Raw genomic sequence first — 12,500 nt, 5'->3', positions numbered from 1 at the left:
GTGTGTGTGTGAGAAGGGAACAACTCACCAGAAGCTCCAAGAGATGGGGAAAAGGGTCCGCATCCGCTGCTGGCGCCTGCCGAGCCCCACCACATCCAGGGGCCTCCCGTTCAGCTGCCGGCTCCATTAGGGCTCCCTAATTGATACACTGAACATTATCAGAGGCAGAAACAGATGAGAGCGGCTCTCAGATTGCCTCGCACAGCTATTTCCTACCGTGAAGAAGAGAAGAGAGAGTCTCTGTCGTTGAAGAGAGAGAGAGAGAGAGAGAGAGATAGGGGGGGTTTAGAGGGTTTGAGATTGCTTCTTACCATCTGTTTTCTACTGTGGTGTGTGTGTGTGTGTGTGTGTGTGTGTGTGTGTGTGTGTGTGGGCTTGTCATGTTCATGTTGAGTCGAGGTATGATGGTTTCTGTGCCGTTAACTGGCTAAGGAAGGACCACACTCGATTTCCCCCCACTAGCCAAACTCAACACAGATGTCCACAAAACCCGAAGAGTTTTCAAGAATATTCTCTAAATAATCTTGCTCATGCTCTCTCACACACACACTCTCACACACTCACATGAAGACCGACCAACGTACACACCAACGGGTCATCCAAACATCACAAATGTCACACCCCTCTAAAAGGACCAAGATGTATAATTTGCTGTGCACATTTTTTTTTTAAAGACTTTGAGGAAGACGGCCCATATTCACGGTCATATGATAAAGCACAACAGAGACAGCTGTGAAAGAACTGTGCTCGATCTAATGTGTCGTTTTCCGCCATTTTCTTTCTGTCTCTCTCCTTCAGGAAAAATGCCATCAGTATTGGCCTGCGGAGAGGTCTGCCCGCTACCAGTACTTTGTGGTGGATCCTATGGCCGAGTACAACATGCCTCAGTACATCCTGAGAGAGTTCAAAGTCACCGACGCCAGGGTAAGCTCTCAAACACACACACACACACACACACACACACACACACACACACACACTCTCACACACACACAAACACACACCACTTCACATTCGCACTTCACATACTTGGTTCTCTTCTACCCTGTAGTATTGATATGAAATGGAAGATTGTTGTAAAGGGTACTGCATGGAATCCACAACTATCTCTTCACTATCATTCAGTGGTGAACAGGGTTGCCTGTGTTAAAATTGAAATCTTTTTGGTTGTGTTCAGGGATGTAGTGGAGGCTGAACGTTTTTAGTGTACCTGTAGTGGAGGCACAGTGTATCCACCACTGAACGTTCAGAAATAGAATCTATCCACCTCTCAAACGAGTTTATTCACCAAATGCAACTTTTAACTTTAAAAAAAAAAACACTATTATCCACATTCACAGTATGTGCACTCACCAGCACTTTAGGAGCCATTTAATACCACTGGTATGGTTATAAACATTGGACAATAGCCTCCACCACCATTAAACATGTTCTGAATGCCTTTTAAAAAAACTAAATACCAATACTACATGGCGCGGTCCACCTTACCGTGATCGCTGAATTCATAGTTTGTCCTCCATTTTACCATTACACCCCTGATGGTGTTTCAATTACAGGTCATGGGTAGCAAATGCAGTTCATGCTATTTTAAAGTGGTGAATTGATCATTTCTACAATGGAGATTTAGCTACGAGTTGTTTGGTAGCATGTTATAACTCATCTGAGATTTCAAAGACTCATCATCATAATAATAATAATAATAATAGCAACAACAACAATACAAATCTTTACATTTATGGCGGAGCTGAGGAGTTTTAATTCCATCAAAGGCTTACTAAGATAAACGGCCCAAGCTCTTCCTTTGTAGTGCACATTACCCATGGACCTCAATGGGGATAGCTTTCCTTATCGGGGGTGTACAATATCACTTAAGCTATGCACATCCGCACAAAGCCTGCATTCTCGGGAGTCTAGCAAATGCTGCACATCAAAGGAATTAGCATGTTCATTGTTCCGGTATTAAAACATGCAGGTGAAGTGACAGATATATCTTTGTGTTTTGAGAGCCGGAGAAATCTTTCCTTTGTAGTTCCCCTACCTACTGTTGTCACCTCCGTAACACCCCAAGAACGCTTTCACAAAGACCAGAGAAGCAGCAAGAGGAGTTAGCAAGATTCAGTTAGGCAGCATGTCAGCTTAGCCAAACGCTTACGTCACAAAGCTAGCATAACCATGTCACAATATGCCACTTGTAGGCGTCAAATAACATGGTGATGAGAGACTCATTTTCTTTATTTTAAATCAGTTTCATGCCACTATTATTGGCAGCAACTGTCTTGACAGTATGCGTAATGTTTGAGTTTATGAGAATTGGCTATTATGGCAACCAGAATGAAAGGTATTGAGACAGTCAAATAACTGCAACCCTTTTTCAAATCATCAATGGTTTGTTTAAATGAAATTTTAACTCACAATGCGGTGACATTATATGACATGTGAATCTCATGACAGAGGTGAAGTTCCATCAAAGGCATGTCAACCGTGCTGCATTCCACAGAACCTCACTCTGCCTGCGGAGTGAGAAATCTTGAGCTCGTATTGTTTCTCGGTTTCAGGATGGACAGTCGCGGACGGTACGTCAGTTCCAGTTCACCGACTGGCCCGAGCAGGGAGTGCCAAAATCGGGAGAGGGCTTCATTGACTTCATCGGCCAAGTGCACAAAACGAAAGAGCAGTTTGGCCAAGACGGTCCCATCTCGGTCCATTGTAGGTAAGGATGCACACTTACAGTAGTGAGTTCTGAGCCCCCTTCTGCCCACTGCGATGGACCATGATCTCTCGCATTAGCAAGTGCCTGTTTTGCATCTTATAACGAGCCCTGTCTGAATAAATGTATGAATGTGTTTTTTACATCAAAGACTGTTGGCGATATTGCCTGAATGTGTATGCAGACTTCTGCATTGATCACGCCTTGCTTGCTCTCTGTGTGCCTCTCCGGGTGGCATTTTATGGGGTCATCCCACCTGATGTGTGCAAACTACTTATGCCACTCGTTAGCCGTAGCATCTCGTTAACTCCCCATCTCTTCTCTCCTCTCTTGTTCCTGTACTCTATCGTCTCTCTTCTCGTCCCTTCTGTGGTGTTCCTGTCCTCCTCTGCTTCCTCTCTTCTCCTCTCTTCTCCTCTCTTCTCCATCTCTTCTCTTCTCTTCTCTTCTCCTGTCTTCTCTTCCCCATCTCTTCTCTCTTCTCTTGCTCCTGTGCTCTATCGTCTCTCTTCTCGTCCCTTCTGTGGTGTTCCTGTCCTCCTCTGCTTCCTCTCTTCTTTTCTCTTCTCTTCTCCATCTCTTCTCTCTTCTCTTGCTCTATTCTATTACCTTTCCTTTTCCTTTTTTCTCTTCTCCTCTCCTCTCTTCCCTTCTTTTCTCTTCTCTTCTCCTCTCTTTTTTCTTGTCTTTCTGTTTTCTTCTTCTCTCCGTTGTCTTCCGTTCTCTTTTCCTCTATTCTCTCCCTTCTCCTCTCCTCTTCCCGTATCTTCCTATTCCTGTCCACCTGTGTTATTCCTGTCCTTATCTGATTCATCTGTCATCCATGTCCTCCTGTGGGTTTCTCCTCTGTTGCTCCTGTCTTCCTTTCACGCCTCCCTCTCTGTGATCCTGTCTTCCTTTCTCTCCTCCCTCTCTGTTGTCCCTGTCGTCCCTGTCTCTCCTCCCTCTCTCTCTGGCTCCTTCCTCCTCCTCTTCCTCCTCCAGTGCTGGTGTGGGCAGGACCGGTGTCTTCATCACTCTCAGTATAGTGTTGGAGCGGATGAGGTACGAGGGCGTGGTGGACATCTTCCAGACGGTGAAGATGCTCAGGACGCAGAGACCCGCCATGGTGCAGACAGAGGTCAGTACACCTGCCAATCAATCTCCACCCGTCAATCAGTCAATCAGTCAATCAATCAATCAATCAATCAATCAATCAATCAATCAATCAGTCTCCTCCACTGGCAATTAACTTGCATAACTTTAGTTGTGGGTTTTGATTCTCGGCTGCCACCATATTGTGCCCTTGAGTAAGGCACTTTACCCTGATTTGTTTTGGGCGGACTGGCCCTTGTAATAATTGAAATATGTAAGTTGCTTCTGATAAAAAAAACGTCAGCCACATGACTTGATAAATAAACAGCCAGCAAGACTACAGTACAGTACTGTCAATGCACATACAATGTATGTTTGACAATGTAAACACACATAAGAAGTGACACAGGCGAGATAGATAACGAGGCAACATTTAGATTGATAACAAGATAACATTTTGAGCAAATAAGTAAAAGTAACATGACTCCTTGCAAACAACAGAACAAAACAAAAATATCAATATGAAAATATGTTTAAAGAAAATAGCATATGTTTGTCTTGTTGCACAGTATCTGCAGTTTGCATACACAAAATACATGGTTTTTGGTTGAACATTACACCAGTTACAGCACAAAAAAAGATTATATTATTTTATGATATATAAAGAACCATTTGATATGAAAAAAGAGCCCCTCCCTTAATCAGAGAAACACTTTAGCCACTTACCAATGGTAAAACACTGGTAAGCAGAAAACCAGTGCAATCGGCTATCAAAATGATGAATGGGAACTTCAAGTTCAATTTCTGGTCACTAACTTCCCTGCAAAGACATGCACTGAAGCGCAGTCAGTGGGTGGGATTTGTCCTACAGATGTCATTTTTATTCAGGACAAAAGGAGGAAGAAGGGGAACAAAATAGTCCTACATCCTATGCAAATGACACTGATGGGGCATTACAGCAGCCAAAAAGGCACTCTCACATCACATGTTGATAGAAAATTATTCTCGAAATCAATAGATTAAAGAAAAAAAGACAAAATGGTGCACAGCGGTGAACAAGTGGCTCTCCGGCTTCGGTGAAAAGCAGCAATCTTCTGCTCGACCATGCAGAGTGGAACCCACGAGGGCGGACAAGAGGTTGAAGGCATGAGATGAAACTCGGCAAAATGTCAGCCTGTGTACACAACCATTCGAGCAAGTTTCAAACCTCTCGTCTCATCCTTCACAGTTTCTGGTGTTTCTTTCAGCAGAATATCAACATTTTAGAAGGCGTTCTGCCTCCAGTTCAGTTTAATTCAATCCGAATACTGTAGTCGTGTTTTGTTACAGAAGCAAGAATGCAACACTTAACGGTGATATTTGGAGTTATTTTTCTGTTTAAAAAATCCATCCACGACCTAGAAATAGCTTCAGAAAATAGAGGCCCCCATAGAGCATAACATTGTAGTAATAGTATAGAAAAGGCGTTTTAGTTCTCCAAATAGCTGAATAGATTATGTGCTATTATGTTTCTAAACTTGCTGGCGCAGACTTTGTATATGCAAATAAAAATGAGCAGTCTAAAATGTTTGACCGAGGCTATGGTTTAACAACTCCAGTCTCACGTTTGGCAAATGTCATGTTTTTTGAGAAATGCTTTCTTTACAATGTTTACCTCAGACTGACGCCTGTTTCTCTCTTTGTCTTTCTTCCTGTCTGTCTGAGTGTAGGATCAGTATCAGTTCTGCTATCGAGCAGGCTTGGAGTACCTTGGGAGCTTTGATCACTATGCAACGTAAGAGTCTCGCTCCGGGCGGGCGGGGGCAAACCAGACAGGCCTTGAGAGGAGCCAGAGCATCTCTACTGAGCCATAACTCCCTGCTTGCGACAAGTACTTCTTTACTCAACTCCTAGGGTCAAGACTTACGTGTTGGGCGACGAACCCAAACCTAAAAAAAAAAGAAAAAAAAGAAGATTATTAAATAATTGAGGATAGACAATTCCATGCGGACCAAGATTAACCCCCCCTCACAACTCTCGGTAGAACCTCCACACTTCCCCTTACCATCAAACCCCTCATGTCCCCTGCCTATCCCAACAAGAAAATCCGATAATCGTGCCCCCCCCCCCCCCCCTACCCCACAATACTGAGACACGGGGAATCCTGACTGTTGGAGCTCTGTATGGAATTATTATTTTTTCTTCTGTTGGCTTCAAGGATTCCCCTCGGACGGCTCAACTCAACACATGAAATCAATGAAAATAAAATAAATGAAAAAAAAAAAAAACACATATACGTAAAAATGAGTAAATAAATGAACATTCACGAGAACTGCATCAACTGACACAGAGCTTTGGGGGAGAGGAGTCGTCGGACGGAAACAGCCTGAGAGAAGATGCATATTGTAAAGAGTATTTTCTGTTCTACAATCAAATGACACGAGAGAGAGAGAGAGCATCTCATTGGATGACGAAAAAAGAAAAGACCAGTGATTGGTGAAATATTAAAAAGGGACACCACTAAAGTCAAAAAGAAAATAATCCTTTTCCTGTCGCAACTTTCCTCGTTCAATTATGAAAAAAAGGGGGTGGGTGTGGGATGTTTAAAGGAATACCAGATAAATGATAAAAACCTATTGATTTAGTTTTTTAGTACTTTATTATACAGCTGATCCTGTGCTTTCTTTTGAACTGTGTGAAATTATTTCCTTTTTTTTAACAAAATGATCACTTGACGAAGTGAATTCAAGTATAGGCTTTGTCATTCACTTTTTTCCATCTGATGCATAATTTTGTAAGCTGTAGAACTACTCTAATGTATGCACCATCATGTTTTAAAAAAGAATCCCTACGCTGTCTTTTTACTGTTTTTTTTATTCCCTTTTGTTAAAAAAAGGAATACTTGTTGTCACTTGTTTATCACATAATTGTTTTGCAGTCCTGCGTTTTCACTACCAGAATGCTAACATAAGCATTTCTTTTTCTATTTGTCCACAATCACATACACAATAACCTACACCTGTTCAATTGAGTAAATTGAACTCAATTCAATTGAATTCAATAAACTGGGGCTTTGTGGAATCAACAGGGATGAGCAAAGTATGAAGTTGCTGCTACCAATTATCTTAGTTCTTCCATGTTAGAATGATGTGTTGTTGACGAGAGGATATTTATAAATACCAGATTTATATTATATATATATATATACATATATATATGCCATATAAAGCGAATATATTCTCTATATTCTATGTATAGAGAATATATGTACCATATGAACATATTTATGAACTTCAAGACTATACAATATAAATGAATATATAAATATATGTTATGAATGATTATATATAAAAAAGTTCTGCAATGAGAATGGAGTTTTTTGGGGGAAATGATGAGAACTTTCACTGGAATGCACATCAGTAGGACAAAAAAAAGATCGTATTTCTGATTCAGTGCATCTTTTCTTGTGCAATAAATAGGTGTGTTATATAAGTAGGGTTTTTGTGTGGATACCTTGATTTGTTTCCCTTTTTCTCTCTCTGTCTCTCTCTCTCTCTCTTTCTTTTTTTCATGCCATTGCTATCCCCTCGACCGAAGGGGGGATTGAGGAGATTGTCACGTTGTCACTCAAAAGTAATGTAGTGAATTTAGCCATGTGGAAGTACCGTCTATGGTTAGTGCAGCTAGAACGTTAGCCATGTAGTCATCCTCCAGTATAATAAGGCAAGGTACAAAGACGTCACTTTCTTGAGGTTCTAAAAAGGTGTAACAGCGTAATATTTTATGTTTTATTTTTTGCATTTAGAGTGCCTTATATTTATGCCTGCTTTTATTAAAACACTCATTAACTCTTTTATGTATTGTCTAGTAGTCCATATTATCAATTTGTGTATTTAATTTTACCATAAGTATTCTCTTTTTTTGTTAAAAGTATTATGACATCATATGGAATTATATATGCAAATAAGTAAATTCAAATGCTCCAGTTTCTTTTTTCCTTGATCTTTATGATTTTCTGTGGCCTTACTCTGGCATAGTGAAAAGTAAACTAGAACTGTAAACATTACAAATTACACGTGGCTCGAGGTCCATCACTAGACATTGTTAACTTGTTATACATCGTTTTTTCAACTTATAACACTAAAAGGGTGAAGACTTCAGCATCATTGCGTGCGACGATGTGAGATATTGTTGTGTCTCAAAATCAGCCAGGTGCATTTCTAAGTCCGCTCTTAAAGACAAAAACCTTAACAGCACAAAGCGTTTAGTTCTCGTTTCATCGTCTTCGTGTCGGTCACATGAGACAGCCTCCAGCCATCGGAGTGCTAGGAGTTAACTCCTGACTCTCAGTCGAAAAGGGACTTCATACCCTGCCTTAGGACTGACAGCACACACTTGATAAGGATGGGTCGTAATCAAAATAAGCAAGCGGGAAAATAGCATTAAAAAAAACACAAACAACTGAAAAGAAAAGAAAGACATGTTAAAAGCTTAACAAATGAACTCTTGACAATCCAGCAGCGTGTAGGGGGCCAGGGACGGCGAAGGACACTCTCACAAAGCAAGAAGCGTTATTCTTACACGTATTTACGTTGGTAGGTTTCGACACATGACAAAGACACGTTCAAATTTTGTTTGCACGGTAGATATACAGTATATATACTTTGAGTTTATCGTCAGTGGCTTTGTGGATGTGCATTCCAGGTGCTTTCTTTCCCTGACTGCTTTGCGCTGAAAGGTTGTGATTCTCTTAGTCGCTTCATTGGTTCATATTGTTTTTGTTTATTTTTTTGTTGTTTGTTTGATTGTTTGTTTTTTCTTTTTTTTCTTTTTCCGATGTTGTTATTGTTGCATTCTCCTTCACCGGTCTTTGATTTTACATTCATTGCTGTAACAGTCAAACTCGAAAAGTGCTATTATTTAGCTCTGTGTACATGTCAACTCATCTGTTCTATGTCACTATTGTCCCAGGTGTGTCTTTTTCATTTTCTCCATTTCAATCTGATTTCAATATGCATGGTAACCATGTGGCCGGAGAGGGCCAGGTAGGAAGAATTGCACTTTCTCTATCTTTGTACTATGCACTGCCCTCTTGATTCTGAACCCAATAATGTATTACTTGAACCCATCTGTAAGAAACTCCTGACACATTCACTTTGTGTATATAAATAACACAACAATGGTATTGAAATTTAAAGAAAAAGACAAAAAAAAAAAAGGTTTGTGGCAAAAAGAGCATCCATTCTGGTGCCATGGAAACTCATCCAGGTGACTCCCTCCCTCTTTGGAAATTTTTGCCTCCCCCCTTCTTCCCAATCCCGTCCTATCCCTTATCCAAGCTCCACCCCACCAACCCCCTCTCCACCATCCGTTCTGTGGCTTTTGCCCTAAGAGCTTAGAGTGTCATTGAGAGAAAATAAACGTTGTGTTCTCTACTCTTTCTCTCTCTCTCTCCTATCTATCACTTGTCTGGATGCATAGACTGAAATTAATTAAAGAAATTGTACAAAACAACTAAAAAAAAAGAGAAAAATGGCTTGTTAAAAGAAATCATAAAATTACCTCCAGTTAGTTGTAAGCGTATACTGTTTTCTTTTTGTTTGTTTTTTGTTTTGTTTTTATTCTGATTTGTTATTTGTTTGTTTTTCTGAATGAGAGGGGTGATTTTTATTTTCTTACCTAGGTTACATTGGTGGCGAAAGATGTCTGTATGGATACAAAAAAAAAAAACGTTCTTTGCTGACACAAGTTCCATTTGTTATAAATGAATTCTATTAAAAAATGTAAGTGTTATGCATCATGCTCCTCCACTTTTTCCATGCAGTCACATTGACTCTTGAAGACTGATGAGGCCATTTCTGGCCCTTGCTGCCGATGTTGGGGGGCAAAATCCATAGCACCTCTTGCCCAAGGAAATAATGGCCTTGCTCAGTCCCTTAATAGATCTTTTGTCGTGCAATTAGTACTCTGACACGTCAAGGGGAGATGAATGGGGCCCATATCCACAATGTCCTCTCTGCTGAAATATCAGCAGAAGAAACATGTCGAGATGAGTGTTATTGTGGAGACAAACAACTATTTATTTGTTTTATTTTATTATTATTATTATTATTATTATTCGCTATTATTAAAGCTAGCAGGAAGTAGTATAGTTTTAACCCTGTAAAACAAAATCCTGATCTACACATACAGTGAAATCACATCAGATCAACGTTTTACATTAGTTATTTTAGTCTTCAAGTATTGTGTCAAAGTGCTACACTAAATTCATATTTTGTAATACAGTATATCCACAGCTTTAGCTGTTGGCTAATCACAAAGTTAACATAAATTTGATACTCTACAGATTATTGATGTGCTGTTACTTCTTATCATGCATAGTTAGCAGTGTTATTGTATGGATATAAATGCTTTAAAATATCTCAAGATATGGAGATAAGTTTTAGTGTGGGTTAGCTTAATTAAGATAACAATACATTTAGCATATTCAGCATTCAACTGGCCTACAGAGAACAGCTGTGTACCTTGCCCCTTGAATGAGTTGTGGGTTGCCAGCTAGTGTTGAAAGATGGATTGAGACTGTGTGTATTGTGTGTTTAGATTCTGATTCACAGACAATCTGGCAACTTGGGTTAAGTCAGACCAAAAAAATTATAAAATATGGATCTGTCTGATTATTGATCATAGATGCCATAAGCAAATGATCCCCATTCTCGAACCTGCCATTGGCAGTGCCTCGGACTGGGAGGTGAGTGGACTAGCAAGGCTCTCAAAACCCATGGATGCCAGCATTTCTTACATGATGTATTTTAAAGTGACAGGAGGGAAGCTATCTTCATACACTGCACAGCTAGCATATCGGCTGGCAACCGTTACACTGGCAGAAACCTGAAAGAGGTGTCAGCAGGTCTGGGAAAAAGTAGGTAAAATGTTCTTATAAAAGTCAGCATGGTATACACATGCTATGGTATGCAGATTGCAAGTGATAGTGCATCTGCATGGCCCAGTACAGTAATCCACAGCCTCACTTGCAGATTTAGTGATTTCATATACTGTACTGTACCTCCCACAGACCAAATTTCGGAATGAATTTGGCATTCAGACAAAAAAAAAGGAAACATTATGCAGAGACAATACTTGGAGTCCTTTGTGTTCTAACCCATTTTGTCAGCTAATCATAAAAGCTACCGTAGCGAGTTTGGTATTTTAGAGAAATGAAAAGGCCCTCACCTCGGGGACAGAATTTCACAATGTTTGCCATGTACGGTGGAATTGGTCTAATTTCTCACTAAAAAAAAGAATGTCGCCTTGAGAGGCCGATTAAGTCACAGAAAACGGCTTTTTAAAAAGGATCGACGAGCTCGCATCGAAGGCGGGAACATCTGTGTAGGGGTAGAGGGGAAACAGATGAAGAAGAGGGTTCTTTATCTGTCTCAGCACAGATATGGCTTTTCAAGGCTGCTGTTTCCAAGTGCTCTTGAAGGAAACGAAATGGGGAAAAAAGTTTGTCTCTCAAAAATGTCAGCATTTCTCTTAAGACGCACGGCACAAAGCTGCTTGAACCATCCATAAAACGAGGGAGGGGAATGAACAACTTGACATTTAGGCCTCTATCATCCGTAGTTCCAGCTTCATACTTTCTCTGTGTGATGTTATCTGATAAATATTTCCTACATAACTAAGCCTATTTATCACTTCATATCTGTAACTCAACTAAGCTTCTCAATTAGGAAGAAAAGAAGAATGAGCCGACACATGGAAGTGAGGTAATGTCATTCAAATCAGTATTAATGATATTTGGCATGTTCAACCAGAGAGAAATAATCAGATTAAAACCGGAACGGCGGACTTTCATCATCTTTCCAACAGACTTCCTGTTTCTTGAAATAAAATGGCAGACCTCATTCTGTGATTCAACCTACAAAAAGCACTCAAACCTTTTTGGAACTGAAAGGAAATAAGAGGAGAAAGTATTTCAAAATGTCCATGCCTCGAGCCTATGATAGCACTCATCCTCACGGGATCAAAAAGGTATATATACTATACTTATACTATACAAATGAAGTTATATTATAGCCCATATATTAGTAACATATCAGATGCAGTGGTGATTCCTAGCGATGGGCTCCACTTAAATGTAGTGCGGTAACTCTGTAGCTTAAATGTTATTTGATTGCTGTAAGTGGCCTCTGCCAAATGAAAAAAAAAATGTAAATGTAATTATCAAACATGTCAGCCTTCAATGAGTTGCTTCACCCGTGCAGCTATGTCTAGCATTAATAAGATGCTCTCTGGCCCAACAGTGAGTTAAATGGGTATTGGGCAATCAAGGTCCAAAGTGTACGTTCTTAATCATGTTGATTTAATCCTTTAACAGCTCAGCTTCTTCTTTTAGCCAACGGGTCAAACTGTTGTCATGAGCAAATAATGCATAGTTAACCTTTCAGATTGATGTGTATGAGTTTTTCACTTTCTCCAAAATGCACAGTAAATGCCATTATATATACTGTATATATATATGTATATGTATATATATAATGCATTATCTCTTCCATAGCTGATCTGGTGTAGGTTTGAGACGTTCCTGTCAATTAGCCTCTTTCACAAGAATGTCACCACCGTCTAAACCAACTTTGTCTGGAATTTCAAAACTACACTGCTGTACTCGCTGCCTGTTTGCTGTCAACTAACAGATGAATTAAAAATGCAACACTTTTTTTTCAACATGTCTCAATCAAGT

The 12,500-nt window shown here is 40.0% G+C and overlaps 1 protein-coding gene across 1 annotated transcript in view; it reads left to right on the top strand.

Moving 5' to 3' along the window:
- The window catches only part of LOC134060564 (receptor-type tyrosine-protein phosphatase delta-like), a 287,476-nt gene extending 277,923 nt beyond the window's left edge, over positions 1–9,553 (top strand). Inside the window, 4 exon segments of the mRNA XM_062517298.1 lie at positions 799–924; positions 2,556–2,710; positions 3,692–3,827; positions 5,491–9,553. Of these exon segments, the coding sequence (XP_062373282.1) occupies positions 799–924; positions 2,556–2,710; positions 3,692–3,827; positions 5,491–5,559 (486 nt within the window). The 3' untranslated portion in view covers positions 5,560–9,553.
- Positions 9,554–12,500: the final 2,947 nt, after the last annotated feature.

The sequence above is a fragment of the Sardina pilchardus genome, chromosome 16 (genome assembly GCF_963854185.1).
Source record: "Sardina pilchardus chromosome 16, fSarPil1.1, whole genome shotgun sequence".
Taxonomy (NCBI): Eukaryota; Metazoa; Chordata; class Actinopteri; order Clupeiformes; family Clupeidae; genus Sardina; species Sardina pilchardus.
The sequence above is the reverse complement of the archived record's forward strand: the minus strand, read 5'-3'. Positions and strand labels throughout refer to the sequence as shown.